The sequence below is a fragment of the Streptopelia decaocto genome (assembly GCF_964273445.1).
Source record: "Streptopelia decaocto genome assembly, chromosome: 7".
Taxonomy (NCBI): domain Eukaryota; kingdom Metazoa; phylum Chordata; class Aves; order Columbiformes; family Columbidae; genus Streptopelia; species Streptopelia decaocto.
This window is the reverse complement of record NC_138661.1, coordinates 55962353-55978743: the sequence shown is the minus strand read 5'-3', so window position 1 is coordinate 55978743 and position 16391 is coordinate 55962353. Positions and strand designations below refer to the sequence as shown.

Here is a 16391-nt window from a genome sequence, read left to right as displayed (position 1 = left end):
AGTGACATTTCCTTTCTGAAACTCCTGTCTCTGCATGTAGCAATGTGGGCTTGAAAAAATAATGTATTTTACTGTAACAGAGTGTGATTGCTCTTAGCATGTGTAGCCTGTGACACTGCTGGGCATGTATAATCTCTGCGTACTTTATATAAGGACAATACTCTATATTCTCTTAGTAGTTTGTTATCAAGGACTGTACAGTCCTAAAACTTAGGATGTAGTTTTTACATCATAGTTTGCAGCAGAATAATGGGTGAAGCTTTGAAAATTCCACAGAATACCTCATGATTTTGCTCATGGGCACTTTATTCTTTTTGTTTAAAGTATGTTTGCAACAGCTACAACTTACCTTGGGCACTTGTGGATAACCTGTCTTTTGTGTATTTTCACAAGGGAAAGAAATGATGTTTTGGCTTAATGCAAAATTGTGTTGTACAATTCATATTATGTGCATAGTGCAGCCAAAGTACAAATTTACCAGCTTGCTTTCCTAGATTTCACAGACAGAAGCCCAAAGTAAACCCTAGCTTACTGTTTGAACAGGATTGGGGAATTTCATGGACCTAAAGAAGATGGAGCTGTTTATTGTTCTTTATTTGTTTTTTATTTCTGATTACCCAAAAGCAAACTGTATTTTTTTTTTCCCAGTGGCTTATTAGGCTGATTTGGATAGACTGTCATGGCAATAAAAACAAGGTACCTCACTGTCAAAAAAGGGCCAGTATCCACACACTTTAATCTCTTGCTCCAGAATTATGATTACAACATTTTTGGTTTTTACTTTGTTTTAAAAAATTTCTTAAGGATATTTTTTCTTTATTGCAAGACAATGAGGTAAAAGATTTTTGTCTAGGTTAGTTATCAATACTGAATTGGTTTTGATTATTTTTTTTTCTTGAAAATATTAAAAAGCAATCCTGAATCAGAAAGGAAAATTGAAAGTTTCAGCTACTGATTAAGTTTTGCCAAAGCTAAGATCAAGATCAAACCTTTGAAAGCTAGATGTAATAACATCTTACGTAGTTTGCCCATTCAGTTGTGTAGCCTAGGCTGTACTGCATAGTTGTAGATCTCAAACCTTGGAATAGAGCTAGCTATTTCATATGTGTTTAATAGTGTGAACTACACACCGTGTTTTGAAAACTTGCATATTCTTTACAATTTAGAAAGGTTCTTGTCCTTTAATTTCAGTCTTTCTAAACATTAATGTTTTTATTATAATCTGAACCCCATGTAATGTTTGTTTTGGAAGGTGCTTCTCCTGGCCTGAGTCCTGTGGGTTCACCCAGTCACGGATCTGTCTCCAGTGGGGCTTTCAGCAGCTGGTCACCTGTAGAATTTCCTGATACTGCTGATTTTCTTACAAAACCAAGCATTAAGCCGCCAGGATCCGCATTTAGTTATCCAGATTTGCAGCAGCAAGTTAAAACATCTGTAGGTTATGTGTGTAGCAGGTACTGTACACTCCGTTACATTTTTTAGTAGCTTCATATGTATTGAAAAGAATACAATTAAAATTTAAAAATAGAACAAGACCTATACATCTGCTAGTATTGAAAACAAATGCGTATCTTCGCATAATAATCTGTAACTATATTATCTAGGGGAAGACTAACGAAAGTTGTATGTATGCCATTGCTTTGAAATGGCTCATCCTTGAAAGCAGCAGTTACTGTAGAGTAACAATATTTTATAAATTTTTAGAAAAGAAGGTCTTCCTACCTGGGAATTTAATTCTGTATCTCTGCTTTCTAAATAATTAGCTCTACTTTATTAATTTGTGGAGGTGAGTCCTGGGGAGGTGGTGGTTGATTAGTTTCTGAGTACAGACTAAATCTATATGTGCCAAATTTAGGAGAAAATACAAAGGTCACTTGATGGAGGAACCTTCAAATGCCTTTTTAAGAAAAGTAATTTGCAGATTCTTTCAGTACAACACAGCAGTAACAAAAGAAGTAAATTACTGAATGTTGTAAATATTTTTCATGTATTCTGTAAGCTGTGGACGTCAGATACTCAAGCCTATTCCAGCACCAGAACCAGAAATTGCAGAATATAAAGACAGAAAATCAGGTAGGATTTCAAAACAGACAAATACTTGATATCAACTTGTTTGTTTGTGGGGGTTTTGCTTGTTTTTCAGTCAATTAAATTAAATTTTTTATATTTCTATGTGATATTATTCCTATAATTTAAGTAACTCATATGCATATGTTTTATTTTAGTTTGTGACTTAGGATAATCAAGATAATCTAAAATATTGCCTTCTGCCGAGTAAGGATTTTATAATAGGCTTCCACTTATAGCTTTATAAGTCTGTGCTCCATGTAACAAACATGTTCTCTGCCATCTCAACTAAACTAATCACTGAACCAATTTTTGCAACTAAAAAGTTATGCTTCTAGTTTTTGTCACTCTTCAAATAGGTTTTGTCTAATAAAGTTTGTCCTTTACAATGTTTTGTTGTTAAATTCTTAAATAAAAATTGTTTAGAAACAGGTATTACTTATATTTCTGTGAAGAATCTGTATGATCAGTTCAAAAATGTTTAGACAGTAGGAATTTACAAATAAATTATTGATATAGTACTTATGTATTTTCTTTAAGGTGAAATTGGAAGTGCTAGTATTTCAAAAGAATCTTTCCACCACACAGAGAAGAAAGAAGATGAAAGGAAGGAACCAATCGATCAAACACAAAATAATCTGCTTGTAAGCATGTAATTGGAAAAAATCTTGCAATAACTTTTATCGATACAGTATTTCTTTATGATTTCTACCATGCTATAAAGAGGTCTTTGCTAAGAGTTGTAATTTCTGAAGGGAAGTGTTGCATCATTGGAATTCAAATTTTCATTTAACAATTATGTATTTCCAGCTTGCATAAATTTCAGTAGAAAATGACAAATGGTGATTTGGTTTTGTTTTTTTTTTTGATCAAAATTGATTTGTGTAGATGTACTGTGGATAGTATCTTCAAACACCGATGGACTATTATTTTCTCTTGGAAGTCTATGAAAGATGTGACAGTTTCCGTGAGACTTATAAATGAATGTTCATACTGTGCAGTATTACAGAATGTTGGGGATTCGAAGGGACCTCAAAAGATCATCCAGTCCAATCCACCTGCTGGAGCAGGAACACCCAGATGAGGTTACACAGGAAGGTGTCCAGGCGGGTTTTGCATGTCTCCAGGGTAGGAGACTCCACAACCTCCCTGGGCAGCCTGTTCCAGTGTTCTGTCACCCTCACTGAGAAGAAGTTTCTTCCCAAATTTAAGTGGAACCTTTTGTGTTCCAGTTTGAACCCATTACCCCTTGTCCTACCATTGGTTGTCAACGAGAAGAGCCTGGCTCCATTCTCGTGACACTCACCCTTTGTATATCTGTAAACATTAATGAGGTCACCCCTCAGTCTCCTCTTCTCCAAGCTAAAGAGCCCCAGCTCCCTCAGCCTTTCCTCACACGGGAGATGCTCCACTCCCTTAATCATCTTTGTGGCTCTGCGCTGGACTCTCTCCAGCAGTTCCCTGTCCTTCTTGAACTGAGGGGCCCAGAACTGGACACAATATTCTAGGTGTGGTCTCACTAGGGCAGAGTAGAGGGGCAGGAGAACCTCTCTCGACTAACCACCCCCCCTTCTAATACACCCCAGGATGCCATTGGCCTTCCTGGCCACAAGGGCACAGTGCTGGCTCATGGTCATCCTGCTGTCGACCAGGACCTCCAGGTCCCTTTCCCCTATGCTGCTCTCTAATAGGTCATTTCCCAACTTATACTGGAACCTGGGGTTGTTTCTGCCCAGATGCAAGACTCTACACTTGCCCTTGTTATATTTCATTAATTTTTTTTTTATATTAGTATATTAGAAGTTCAGGGAGACAAATGGTATAAACTTAACTAAAATTTGGGTTATACATCTTCTTTTTAATGCTTGTTCAATTAATGAACTGCCAAAGCTTGGTAAACCTTTTGTTAGCCTGCATATATTTGTGCATTGTTTTATTAACTCATCTTGATTAAAAAGAACTAAGAATGAAAATTTAGCAGCGTTTCAGAAAGCCCTGGAATCTGCTGCCCCAAAAAATGAAAAGTCAAGCCATTAACTGTGCTATTTGTACTATTGATTTATGATTTTCATATAGCCATAGTTACAGCACTATTCAGTAAGTTAAATAATGATGTATCATTTTCATGGCTTTTTTTGCCAATACAAGTGACAAATTAGTTTTTATTGTTATTTTAGAGATTATGAAGTATCTTACTGTTACGCAGGTGGAGCAGAGTCCTACATTAGAAACAGTGTTTTTAGACCATGATTCACTAATGGAGAAGATGAACAATTGGAATTTCCAAATTTTTGACCTTGTACAAGAAATGGGAGACCAGTCTGGAAGGATCCTTAGCCAGGTTTGTGGTCTTTTATTATAGGAGGGTGGGTATATAAAGCTGTCATGCTTATATATTTTATTTAAACAGTGAAGAAGTTTTGCAGTCAACAAGTATGTGAATGATAACTTGAAAAGTAGAAATATAATTTCTCATGTATTCCATCTCATTGTAAACCATAAAAAAGTGGTTTATCAATAGACAACTTGCTCCAAATTTTATCAGTTTTATTCTCATTGTAAAAATAGGGTAGATTCACACTTACTAGAATTTGTAGTAATGTGCCATTTCCAATGAAAAATTGTCTCCTGCTTTCAGAATTACTACCTTGTTTGTCAACCATTTCTTTTTTCTTTATTTCAGTAAAATATTTCTGCCCGAGCTACACCTGTGGGGGAAGAGAAGTGATCTTTTAGGCAGTCTTTTGCCTCTTGATCCTACAAACAATGGGATTTTTTTTCCATGCTGCTTTCTGCATGTAGTATCCCTTTTATCTCTTTCTGACTTATTACTAAGCTCTTTCGTGCAGTTTCATGTTGTGCTGAAGCCAGTAACGGCAGCTGCAAAAGTATCATCCTGTTTGCTCTTCCCCAGCCTCTCCCATTCATCAGTGTCATCTCGAAGCTTCTGTCTCATTCTTTATATTGAATTTAGAAGTCATGGAGCTATAGAATGAGCCAGCATTTTGATTTCCTACCGTGGAGTAGAATGTGTGTTGCTCTTGCTCAAGGGTAGTGTTAGGAACAAGCAGCTGGAGGGAAGGAAACAGGTTAGAAGCACTTGGTGCAGCTGGAACCACAGGCCTGCACCTGTACTGAAAACAGGAAAAAACAATGGCAATAATTTCATTTTCGTTATTAGACGCTGTCTTTCCTTTCATAATACACAATATTCTGGGTATTCTTTTAAATCTTCAGTTTGTCTTGTTTGATCAAATGTTTTCAGGTCTTTTGTCACCTTAGTGCCACCTGTTAATCTACACTAGAATGCTACATTCCTCTCGAGTGGGGTTTTTACTGTAGTATACCTGTACTCTGCAATTCACATTATCTTGCATTTCATTTGTGTGTAATTTAGTAGATAGTTCAAACCTATAAGTACTTAAGTGTGCAGGTTTCTCCTCTCCTAAACTCTAGCAAAATTTCTGTGTCAGTTCTTCCTGATATTGTTTTTACATGTACTACTTGTCCTTCTCCTCGCACCCCAGTCCTTTTGTCTGTTGTGCTCTAACTTTTCTGATATGTATCTTACTTAAAAGCTCATTTAAAAACTGTATTTTACTATCATCATTTGTAAGGTTCTCAGATTGGGTATGTGTAAGGGGATTGGTTGAGACAGGTGGAAGGAGAGTTGTCCCCTCATTTTGCTCTTGTGTTCCTTTGAGCACCTCCCACACTTCAGAACTTACTCTTTCTCTTAAGTGTCTGGGAAAGAAGTGACAAAAACAAGTAGCAGTGACTTATTTTCGGAAGCTTTCTTAACATTTGCAGTCTTGGGGCGGTTAGGTCTTTGTAGTTGCTAAGTTCTACTTGTAAACCATAAAATTTATCAGTAAAGAAATTAAAGCTTTTATTATTCTGTGTTTGAAAGGATGAAAAAAATCCGCATTTTTGTGTTTAAAAAAAAATCATGACATGCATCTCTATGACGATAGCTTTCAGATAATCTTCAATTGGATTCCAGTAATTTCCATCTCTATCAGCAAGCAAAATTTTTAAAACAGGAAAATTTTTAAATTGAAAAGCCAGAATATGCTTAAGTTTATTTTTCAGACTAAAATTAATTTTATTATGTATTTAGGTAACTTATACCTTGTTTCAAGACACTGGTTTGTTCGAAATTTTCAAAATCCCAACGCAAGAATTCATGAATTACTTCTGTGCATTAGAAAATGGCTACCGAGATATTCCCTGTAAGTACTATCTAATTACATATGTTTTTCTATTACTGTATCTTCTTTAGTGTGTGTATTAATATTCAATACAGAGGTAGACAATGTCTGAACTTAGTATATTTTTAATGAATACATTTGTCAGAATTTAGAGCTAATTTAGGAATTGCAGCAGAAAATTAGTGGACTCCAAAACTGAATTTGTTAATGTGTAGGCTGAATATAATCTTAAAGAATTTGAATGAGTATTTGAATCAAGCGTACTGAAGTCGATGGGAGAATATGTGTTGATTTAACAGATATTTTTTAGACCCATAGTAGAATAATTAGAAAATACAGAATTGTTAATTATTCATCATGCTGTTTAGGGCAGCCAAATTTATTGGAAAAACAAAACAGAAACCACCTCACCTCCTCTCCCCAGACGTGCACCCACCCGCTCCCCATGTCACAGGTGTTTGCACCAACCCAAATGCTTGTAGGTATCAGATTGGAAGCAATGCTAGTGCCTTACCAGCACTGATTTTAAAAGGCTACTTAATCCATTCCTGGCTCTCAGGTAGAATGAAGTATGCGTAGCAGATATTTGAAGTTTATCTAACGTGTTTTTAAAAAACTTTCAGTGATATATCCTTCACTAACAATTTAAATTCAATTTTCCTTTATATTTAGTCAAAATCTCCTTTATAGTAAATTCAGTACACACCTTTTTTTCCCTTTTGTTCCTTTTGATTATATTTCAGATAGTATTTTTAATTATATTTTTATAATGTTCAGATCACAATCGTATACATGCCACAGATGTTCTTCATGCAGTATGGTATCTGACAACACGGCCAATTCCTGGGTTTCAGCAAATTCATAATGAACATATAATGGAAAGTGATATGGGTATGTATTTACATAGGCTATTTTTTTTTCCTTTGCTCTAAGAATGTTTTAACGAAACTACAATAGGTGGAACAAACTACTCTGGAAGAAAATATGTAATTATTCTTACCACTTTTTTCTTTGTATTTTAATATAAAGCAGTAGAAATTTTACCATTTTAGTACACACCATTCAGAAATATCATGCAGTAGATTTTTAGAAAAATTAGTAGATGAGTAGTGGTTAGTTTATTAGCCAAGAATACAGGTTCACTTAATAAATTTTCTGTGCTGAATGAAACCTCTGTATACTGCTACAGTCAGCGTATTTTTAACATTTGAAATACATTAGACTAATATTTCTTAACTTGATTGTGAAATTAAATAGACCAAAGAAAAATTACCAACGTCAAAGCATTTAACTTAATTGAAGTTCTCCTTAATGGTTTTAGTGTAAAAATGAGTACTTCAGAATTCTGTATTAGATATCACATGCAGACATTCAGGCATTGCCATGACTAGTAACTGTGTGAAAGACATAAGGTCTTCAAATTCCAATGTTGTATGGCATTAGTTCTAATGAAGCTTGCTTTTCTGTTGTGTGTGACTTCATGGAATTAGCTTTTAAATTTAGATTTGTAGTTCTTACTAAAATATATACTATAAGTATAATGATTCTAAGTATACACTTTTATACTAAATTGTATTTGTTGAACAAAAATAAATGGAGAAATCCATTACTGTCTAAGATCCCTGTTTTATATGTACATTAAAAAAGGACAAGATGCAAGTCATGTGGCTGTAATTTTAAGTAGTATTTTGTGAACTGTACAGACAGTAGATATTATTTCTTCCTTACTAATTAGCCCCTCTACTGTCACCTTTCTCTTTTTTCCAAGTTTGTTGATGTGCACTGATTGTACCCTATTGCATTTTCTTTCTTCTAAGTGTTAAAAGGGTTGGGATTGGAGACTTGACTGGATGAAAGAAAAATTATAGAAAATTCTTTTGTTTCCCTTTACAAAAAAAAGTAAATTGAAAATAAGAAATTATAGTTGTATTGCTTTGGAACTCTTTCAGTATAAATGTTACTAGGATTTTTAGTCATCACTTTTTCTATTAAGGAAAAGAGATGCCTGTTATTATGCAGTGTCAAAATAAATAATATTACTGGTTTTCTTGTTTGTGTTATTTTTTCTTTTCTTTTCTTTTGTTGTTTTTGTTTTTCTTTTGCCTAGTGACTTTGTCCAGGGAGAAGAGGCATATAAAACTGTGAATGGCCTTATCATGCAAATGTTTCTAATTTAATGGGTTTAGTTCCTTTTGCAGTAGTTTCCACTATCCCACAAGATTTTCCTATAGGTCTGCAAGTTCAAGAAATGGGCAAATTAAAAAATACTATAGGAGATGCTGATTGATCCTTTCTTGGTCTTACTGAAGTTGGGAGAGAAACTGTAGAATGCTCTTTTAGTGCTATCGCTTTAAGAAGGGAATGAAATTCCAGGTCTGCATAACAACAGTTGTTCTTCAGCAGCATGACACTAAGTGGAAGGCAAAGAAGAGACAGGCACCCTAGCGGTGAAGTGTAACCATTGGTATCCATGTGAATTTTCCAAGATTTGTGCATTGGACTCTGAGATACACATTTTTTGCTAGGTTTTTTTTTCCTTCTCTTCATTCCCTCCCATGGAACAAATTCCTACAATTGCATTTTAGTGATTAAAATCTTAAATTGTTACGATTGCTTTCTAATCTAAATGACAACTCTGCTGCAATCTAGAGACAGACTAGATGGCCTGTGTTCCTTGTTCCACTACATTGCCCTCTGTGCTCACTGAAACATTCCTCTGAACCAGCCTTCTGCAGCATGATGAACTGGAGCTGCAAAGTGACTCCCTCTGGTTCATGTCTTCTAATGCACCAGACAGTTTCAAAGTCCAAGGCAAATCTTTTCTTCCATCATCTCCTCTTCCAATGAGGGCAGCAAGTGTAGATATGTGCCCCACGTAGCTTTTACACTTCTGGCCATGTGCATTTCTTCTAAAATTGTGTTGCAAGAGTGAGCTCTGACTGTGGTGAAAAATATATATTTCTTTTTCCCAATTGTGGCTGTTCACTGCTCTTCCAAAAATCTCCTTTCTTTGTGTGAATGATAGCTATCCCTCGGTATTGTAGTGGGAAATCGGATCCTGAGGTGTATCTGTATGTAGTAATAGGGGAAGAATTGCTTTTCAAACAGGAACGTTTGGCTTTCCAGTTTTGGTAACTTCTTACAGGCTCCACAGTGTCCTGTACCGTTTTGCCTTCCTTCTGTAGTGTCATGAAACAGCTGAAGCTTTTTATGTATTTGTAAAACTGCATCTACCGTTTTGGACAACCCATGTGGCCATGACAAATTTATGACTTACTGGCATTTCAACTTTTCTTCAGAATTGCTGGTTTATCCATAAACAATACTATTACCTTTTTTTCTTAAAGTATGTTTCCTTGCCAATTATTCAGCTTCACAATTACAAGAATAACTCTATTAAGGTTGTGCTTACAAATGTATCTGGCTGAGTCATTTAAAATGTATTAAAAACAAGAATGAGATCATGTTCTAAAATATTTTATTTTTGTATTTCCAATTTTCTTAGATGAAGCCACTGGTATTGCTCCTGTTCAAGTCAGCTATGTTTCTTCAAAAAGTTGCTCTATCACTGATGACAGCTATGGTTGTCTAGCATCAAACATTCCTGCTTTGGAATTGATGGCTTTATACGTAGCAGCTGCCATGCACGATTATGATCATCCTGGTCGTACAAATGCTTTTCTAGTTGCTACAAATGCACCTCAGGTAAGAAAGTCTTTAACCACAGAATTATTTGTCTGTATCTGAAATCAGAGTAATTAATATTCTTCTCTTCCATATCCCTCCTGTAGCCTGTTTCGGATCATTTGCCCAATTTAAGAAACGGGGAAATCAATTTGGGCTTAACTTGTGTAATACTTTTTTACTCCTGATAAATTCCAGTGTGTTTTCTGTGTATTGGTTGTATATGTGTGTAAAAATAATTTTCAGTCTACAAAATTGAAAATAAAGACAAAAATCAATGCAGGTTGGAGTAAAAGATTATTTCATAGAGAGCTGGCCCCAGGAGTTTAAACAGGTAATTCATTAATATCTTACATTTTGGGAATCCTCTGAAATCATAGTGGTGTCAGCAATTACTGTAAAAAGACATTCCTCTAATGGTGCAATGAACTGCATCGCCTAATCTCTGTATTTCAAACTGGTCCTTCATGGTAAATAGCTATTACCTTTAAGGGAGGGTGAGTAAAATAAGAAAAAATCAGCAAGGCATCCTTGCTTTTGTCTCCCATATTCAACGTTGTTATTAGAACAGAGAGTAGAAAGAAAGGAGATGCTGTGCTCTATGGGGTTTAAAAGGCTAAGACAAAAGAGGTAATGGTGGGTAAAGCTGAATAAAAGAGCAGACAGGAAAAAAAAAAAAGTTGAGGTAGGGAAGAACTGGAAGGAAGAACACTGGAGAAAAGATGTCTACACTGCATGGCAAAATATTTTTCTTTGAAGAGTGGGATATTATCGGGGCAAGCATATTTATGATGGCTATTTGGATCTCTCCTAATAAATTAGAGATAAGAAACTCAAATAGTAGTAATAATAACAACATCAGCAACAACAATAATAATAGTTAATCAGAAACCAGTACAACTTGTCAAGAGATTAAGAGTTTAGAAGTGAACTTTCCAGTCAGTTTTCAACAATTCCTTATTGTAGAAAAGGTTCAGGATGTAGGCAGTTATGTATTATATTTCTGCTGAAAACAGGATACAGAGAAGAATAAAACCAAGCAACACAGACACTTATCTCGAGTTTTCAAAAATAAACACATTCATTTTGTTAATAATTTCTTCCTCAAAACATAAATATTATTTTTGCAGTTTTCCAAATAATTGTTTTCAGGTCCTATTTAATCTATATTCAATTAATTATTTTCTAGGATGTTTTGTATAAACACGGGAGTTGTGAGTAAAATCTACTACTGTTTTAATATTTTAATTAACTCATTTGCTGTCAAAATGTACTCATCAGCATTAAACGTAGCACATTAAAAGCCAGTGATACTCCACACTATTTTGCATTAACCACAGTTCTTATATGCTTTGGAGATATTTTTTTTTTTTTTTTTTAAAGCAATAGGGGAATTAAAAGCATATACTTACATCTGGTTTTGGGTTGGATTTTTATGTTGTGTGGTGTTTTATTGTTTGTATTTTGTTTTCTTTCTGTATGTGGTTTTTGTTTTGGTCTGGTGTTTTTGTTTGGCTGGTTATGTCAGTGTGTGTGCTCCACACACACTGCCAAGAGTGTAAAGTCTACATTTTAAGTCGTTTGTGTATATGTGTCCACAGTGTGAATGTAGAAGTAACTAAGACATCATTAAGGACTTTTAAGGAAAGAAAAGACTTTTCTAATTGTTTGGGCTTTTCTCATCTGCCATTTTTATTTCACTTTAACCATCAAACTAGAAGGCAAAACATAATTTTCAGTAGTTGTTTTGTTGTATTTTTAAATTAAGACGTCTTTCTGACTATCCCTTAAGTTTCAGAGTATTAAATTATAAATTTAAATGTTTACTCTGTCATTTATGATTCTGTTTTGTTTGGGTTTGTGGTTTTTTTGTAGGCTGTTCTCTACAATGACAGATCAGTCTTAGAAAATCACCATGCTGCTTCTGCCTGGAATCTTTTCTTATCACGACCAGAATACAACTTTTTATCAAATCTTGATCACGTAGAATTCAAGCGTTTTCGTTTCTTAGTGATTGAAGCAATCCTTGCCACAGATCTCAAGAAGCATTTTGATTTCCTTGCAGAATTTAATGCCAAGGTTTGTTACATTTTACTGTTCATGCTGAGCAGGTTGTAATATACTGATGTTAGTATTGCTACTTAGTAATTGTTAATATTAATAACTTGCATTTAAAGTTCTGTATTATTTGAATTTAAGTTACTATAAAATGCAAATAGAGTATTTCCTTTGTACAAACCGATTGTAGATTGTTTTGTAGATTGCCTAATAAGCCTTGCAGATGTGACATAGGGCGACCTCGATCGTATCTCACATTTCTGTCTTATGAAGCATACTAAATGATTTTTTTTTTACTATATAAGACAAAAAATGATATAGAAAAGTTAATGCAGGTTTCTAATGTGAAAAGTCTAATAAAAATAACATTGGTTAATAGTTTTAACTTAATTTTTAAAAATGTATGTGCTCAATCCAGGTGAATGATATCAACAGTCATGGTATAGAATGGAGCAATGAAAACGATCGCCTCCTGGCCTGTCAAATATGCATCAAACTGGCAGATATTAATGGCCCAGCAAAAGTTAGAGAGCTGCATCTGAAATGGACAGAAGGCATTGTTAATGAATTTTATGAACAGGTGAGTCCGAAAAGTGTAATTTGCTCTTTCTAAGGACAGGCAGATGATCAGTTCTTTGCCTTATGAAATGTATAACTAGATAAAACATTATTCCTTGTGTTAAATCCTCAGGTAAGGTATTTCCATCTTCTCTTTCTGAACACTGAGAATTTATTTTTATAGGTAGCTTACTAACATAATCTTTTACTTACCATCAATTGTGTTAAAAGCTTGAAAACAAGCTCCCTCTCAGTGTTGTCCATTTTTCAGGTATTAGTGTTTTGGCTGGGTATTGGGTTGGTTTGGTTGGTTGGTTTGGTTGTAGTTGTTTTTGTTGGTGGTTTTTTGGTTTGGTTGTTGTTTGTTTGGGTTATTTTTTGGGGGGGTAGTGGGTTGATCAGTTGGTTTGGGTTTTTGGGGGGGTTGTAGGTCTTTCATTTGTTAGTTTTTGTTGGTTGGTTTGTTTGTTTGTCTTAGGATGATGCTGATAAACCAAAATAACTTCCTCCACTTTGGGAAATTAAGTTCACTGGAATGTTTCCAGGTCAAAGAATATGGAGAGAATCCTCAAGACTGGAAATGTATTGAGCTAACAGTGCAAAGACAGAAAATATATTAAAACTTTAAAAATTAAATATTAAAAATACACATTAGTAGCTAACAGTATTAAAATTTAAATATGATTTTTATGCTGGAACTTTGATAAATAATCCTATCAAGATTAACTGGAAAAAAGTCTGAGAATTTGTTGCTTATTTTTACATTTATGAATTCTGTAAGCCCCCCCAAATACATTCTACCTTTCTACTCTGTTATTTTTCTTAGTCAGCTTTCTGAGTAGTTAACTGTTTATGAGACAACAACCAAGGACTGAAAAATGTTTTTTTAAACTAGAGAGATAGAAGTAAACAGCAAAATCACATGGATGATTTAAGCAATAGAAATAATAATCTGAAGTGTTTACGCTTACTGTAATTCTAAGTATTTTAAGTTGCTCCTTTAGGAAAACCTTTTTCATAAAACAATCAGGTCCACAAAAGTGTTGAGATAAGTGATTATAACTTGGAGTTGTTTAGGAGCAGCTGCTTAATTTTTTCTCCAGTTTATAAAACAGGAAAAAAAAAAACAACAACAAACCACTATATTCCAGATGTTATAGTTTGTTTCATTCTACAACTTTTGGGGGAAGCCATTTACCAGAATGCATTGCTCAAACGTCTGCCTCTGCTGGAGCTCTCCTGTAATAGCAGAGGAACAGGAGCTCCAGTAGAACTAGGTCTCCACCCATGCACAAGGATATCTTGCAGCAAAGCTGAAGGGAGGATTATGGGCTATGCAAGGCTGAGCCGTAATGTGTCTTTATTTAAAACTGGCCTAATTACATTTTCTTTCACTTAGTCTAGACTATTATTCCCTCTGGTAAAAAGATACAAACCTTGCGATATTTACTTGGTTCCTTAAAAGTAATCTTTAGAATAAAAATTTAAAGTTAATTTTACAAGAAGTTCTGGTAATCTTTTTCATTCTGTTTTCAGGGTGATGAGGAAGCAAGTCTTGGATTACCTATAAGCCCCTTCATGGATCGTTCTTCTCCACAGCTTGCAAAACTGCAAGAATCTTTCATCACTCACATAGTTGGCCCCCTGTGTAATTCTTATAATGCAGCTGGGTTGCTTCCAGGGCAATGGATTGATGAAGAGGAGGAGGATGCAGAAAGTATTGAAGACGATGATGGAGCACAGTTAGAGACTGATGATGAAGAAGTGGAAGATGACCTAATTTTAAGTAAGTTTTTCTATTTCAGTTGGTGCATAAGGTTGTCATTTAATAGATTCAGACATAGACATGATGGCTGAAATTGTGTAGTACAAATATTGTAGATTTTTTGATTATGCTGCTTCATAAATTTTAGTCTTTTAATAAAATCTTCGTTAATACCAGGACACTTGCAATTTGAAACAGAAACTCTTTGTCCTTTGTCATGTCATTATTTACGTATTCTGAATAAGCATCCATGGTTTTTGCTGAAATTTACATCTCTCTTACAATGTGCCATTGGTTTTGTATGCATAAAATATAATTACTTTGGATCCTGAACAATCAAATATGCTTATAATTTTACAGAAGCTCAAAGAAGAAAGGGTAGACGAATATTTTGCCAGCTAATACACCATCTCAGTGAAAATCACAAAATATGGAAGAAAGCAATTGAAGAGGAAGAAAAAAATAAAGCTGAAGGAGCCAAACTGCTGACTGAGATCTCGTCTTTACCTCAAGCAGATGAAATTCAGGTTATTGAGGAAGCTGATGAAGAAGATGAGCGACAACTAGGAGAAGACAAAACATGCTAATAAAATTTCAGCAGTGGTGTCCAGGATGATGATAGCCTATTTTTTCCTCACTGTGCTGACTTTAGCCTGACACAGTTCACATAAAATTTAAAGGCCTTAATACTGTGAGAGGATTCTTTCTGCTCTAGTGGAATCCCACTCCTATGCACTTTCGCCACACAGAATATGAAACTTTATTCAAAGATTGAGTATTGTATACCCTGATGCAAAGTTCTTTATGCCTGATATAATGATATCCTGATAAAATGCTGCCTTGCTGAATACGGAACACTTATTTTCCTTGAGGTACCTGCAATTTTTGAAAACATTCAGTTACTTCAATTACCAAAGTGGCAAGAACTTTTGCTAACAAGGAAATATGGGATGAATCCTATTATTGTCTTGAGTTGTTTATTTCATGTTGGTTTTGAACATGAAGAAGAAAAAGCCTGTGCCTATAGGAAAACTGTGTTACTGTTGCAGTGCAAGCCTGTTTGGGGTGTCTACTTAGTGCAGTAGTGTGCTTAACGTAGTCATCTCAGAGCAACTCTTCAAGGACTGTGACATGAATGCTGAATTCTGATATTTGTGGTTTAAAAAGGAAAAAAATCCAGGTGCATCTATTTCTGATGCTTTTTATTATTGTGCATAATCTGATGTTTTATTTTTGCAGAAAATATTCAGGTTTGCAGTGGGTGTTCATGAGAATTCATTGAGTACAAGGCCATTATCATCTGTTGCCTTGCTGTCTTGTGGTAGAACATTAAAAACCTGTTCAGCTACTTAAATTATTAAGGAATTCTATTCTTTTAGTCATGACGCTATATTTCCTGCCCTTACTCAGGTTCTTGTTTAAAAACAAGTCAACAACATTACAGATTTTTTTATCTTGCACCAATTTTTGGTATTAAATTTTAAGGAAATAAGATCGTATTTCATTTATTCTTTGTATGGAAAACTTTAGGACAATGAAAGATTTTTTTTTAAAGAAAATAGAAACTACTGTTCCAAAATGGCTAGTGTATTTAATGTGCCCCCACATCTTTTCTCCCATCACAGATATAGCTTATATTGCCTTCAAGTTTGATGTGCAGCCTGAAATATACATATGGAATGCAGAGTGTGAAAACTTCATGTAAAGCCTAATAGTAAGATAAACATCACTGTATTATATTACAATTTAGATTGTTGAGTTTTTAAATAAGAAACTTAGACATTCCACACAAATGTATTTTTAGGAACACTGCCATTGAAGATCTAATCGGAAAAAAGAAAAAAAAAGAGCATAAATTAGGCTACAGGTATGTAAGTAAGCCACAAATAAAGCTAGTTTTAAAGTGTACCTTTTAGTACTAAACCTTTATATGCTGTGCAGTTGAATTAAATAAAAACAAATGCACACATGTGCAAGTTCCTAAATGTATCTTAGCATATTTGTGTTTACATTTACTTCAGATGACTTGAAAAAAGGTAACATTCCTA

At 34.6% G+C, this 16391-nt stretch overlaps 1 protein-coding gene across 1 annotated transcript in view; it reads left to right on the top strand.

Moving 5' to 3' along the window:
* The window catches only part of PDE3B (phosphodiesterase 3B), an 88163-nt gene extending 72073 nt beyond the window's left edge, over positions 1 to 16090 (top strand). Inside the window, exons 6-16 of the mRNA XM_082059137.1 lie at positions 1253 to 1454; positions 2000 to 2073; positions 2608 to 2711; positions 4274 to 4408; positions 6188 to 6299; positions 7056 to 7169; positions 9784 to 9983; positions 11838 to 12041; positions 12439 to 12600; positions 14115 to 14364; positions 14704 to 16090. Coding sequence (XP_081915263.1) covers positions 1253 to 1454; positions 2000 to 2073; positions 2608 to 2711; positions 4274 to 4408; positions 6188 to 6299; positions 7056 to 7169; positions 9784 to 9983; positions 11838 to 12041; positions 12439 to 12600; positions 14115 to 14364; positions 14704 to 14930 — 1784 coding nt within the window. The 3' untranslated portion in view covers positions 14931 to 16090. The remainder of the gene's footprint in view (positions 1 to 1252; positions 1455 to 1999; positions 2074 to 2607; positions 2712 to 4273; positions 4409 to 6187; positions 6300 to 7055; positions 7170 to 9783; positions 9984 to 11837; positions 12042 to 12438; positions 12601 to 14114; positions 14365 to 14703) is intronic.
* Positions 16091 to 16391: the final 301 nt, after the last annotated feature.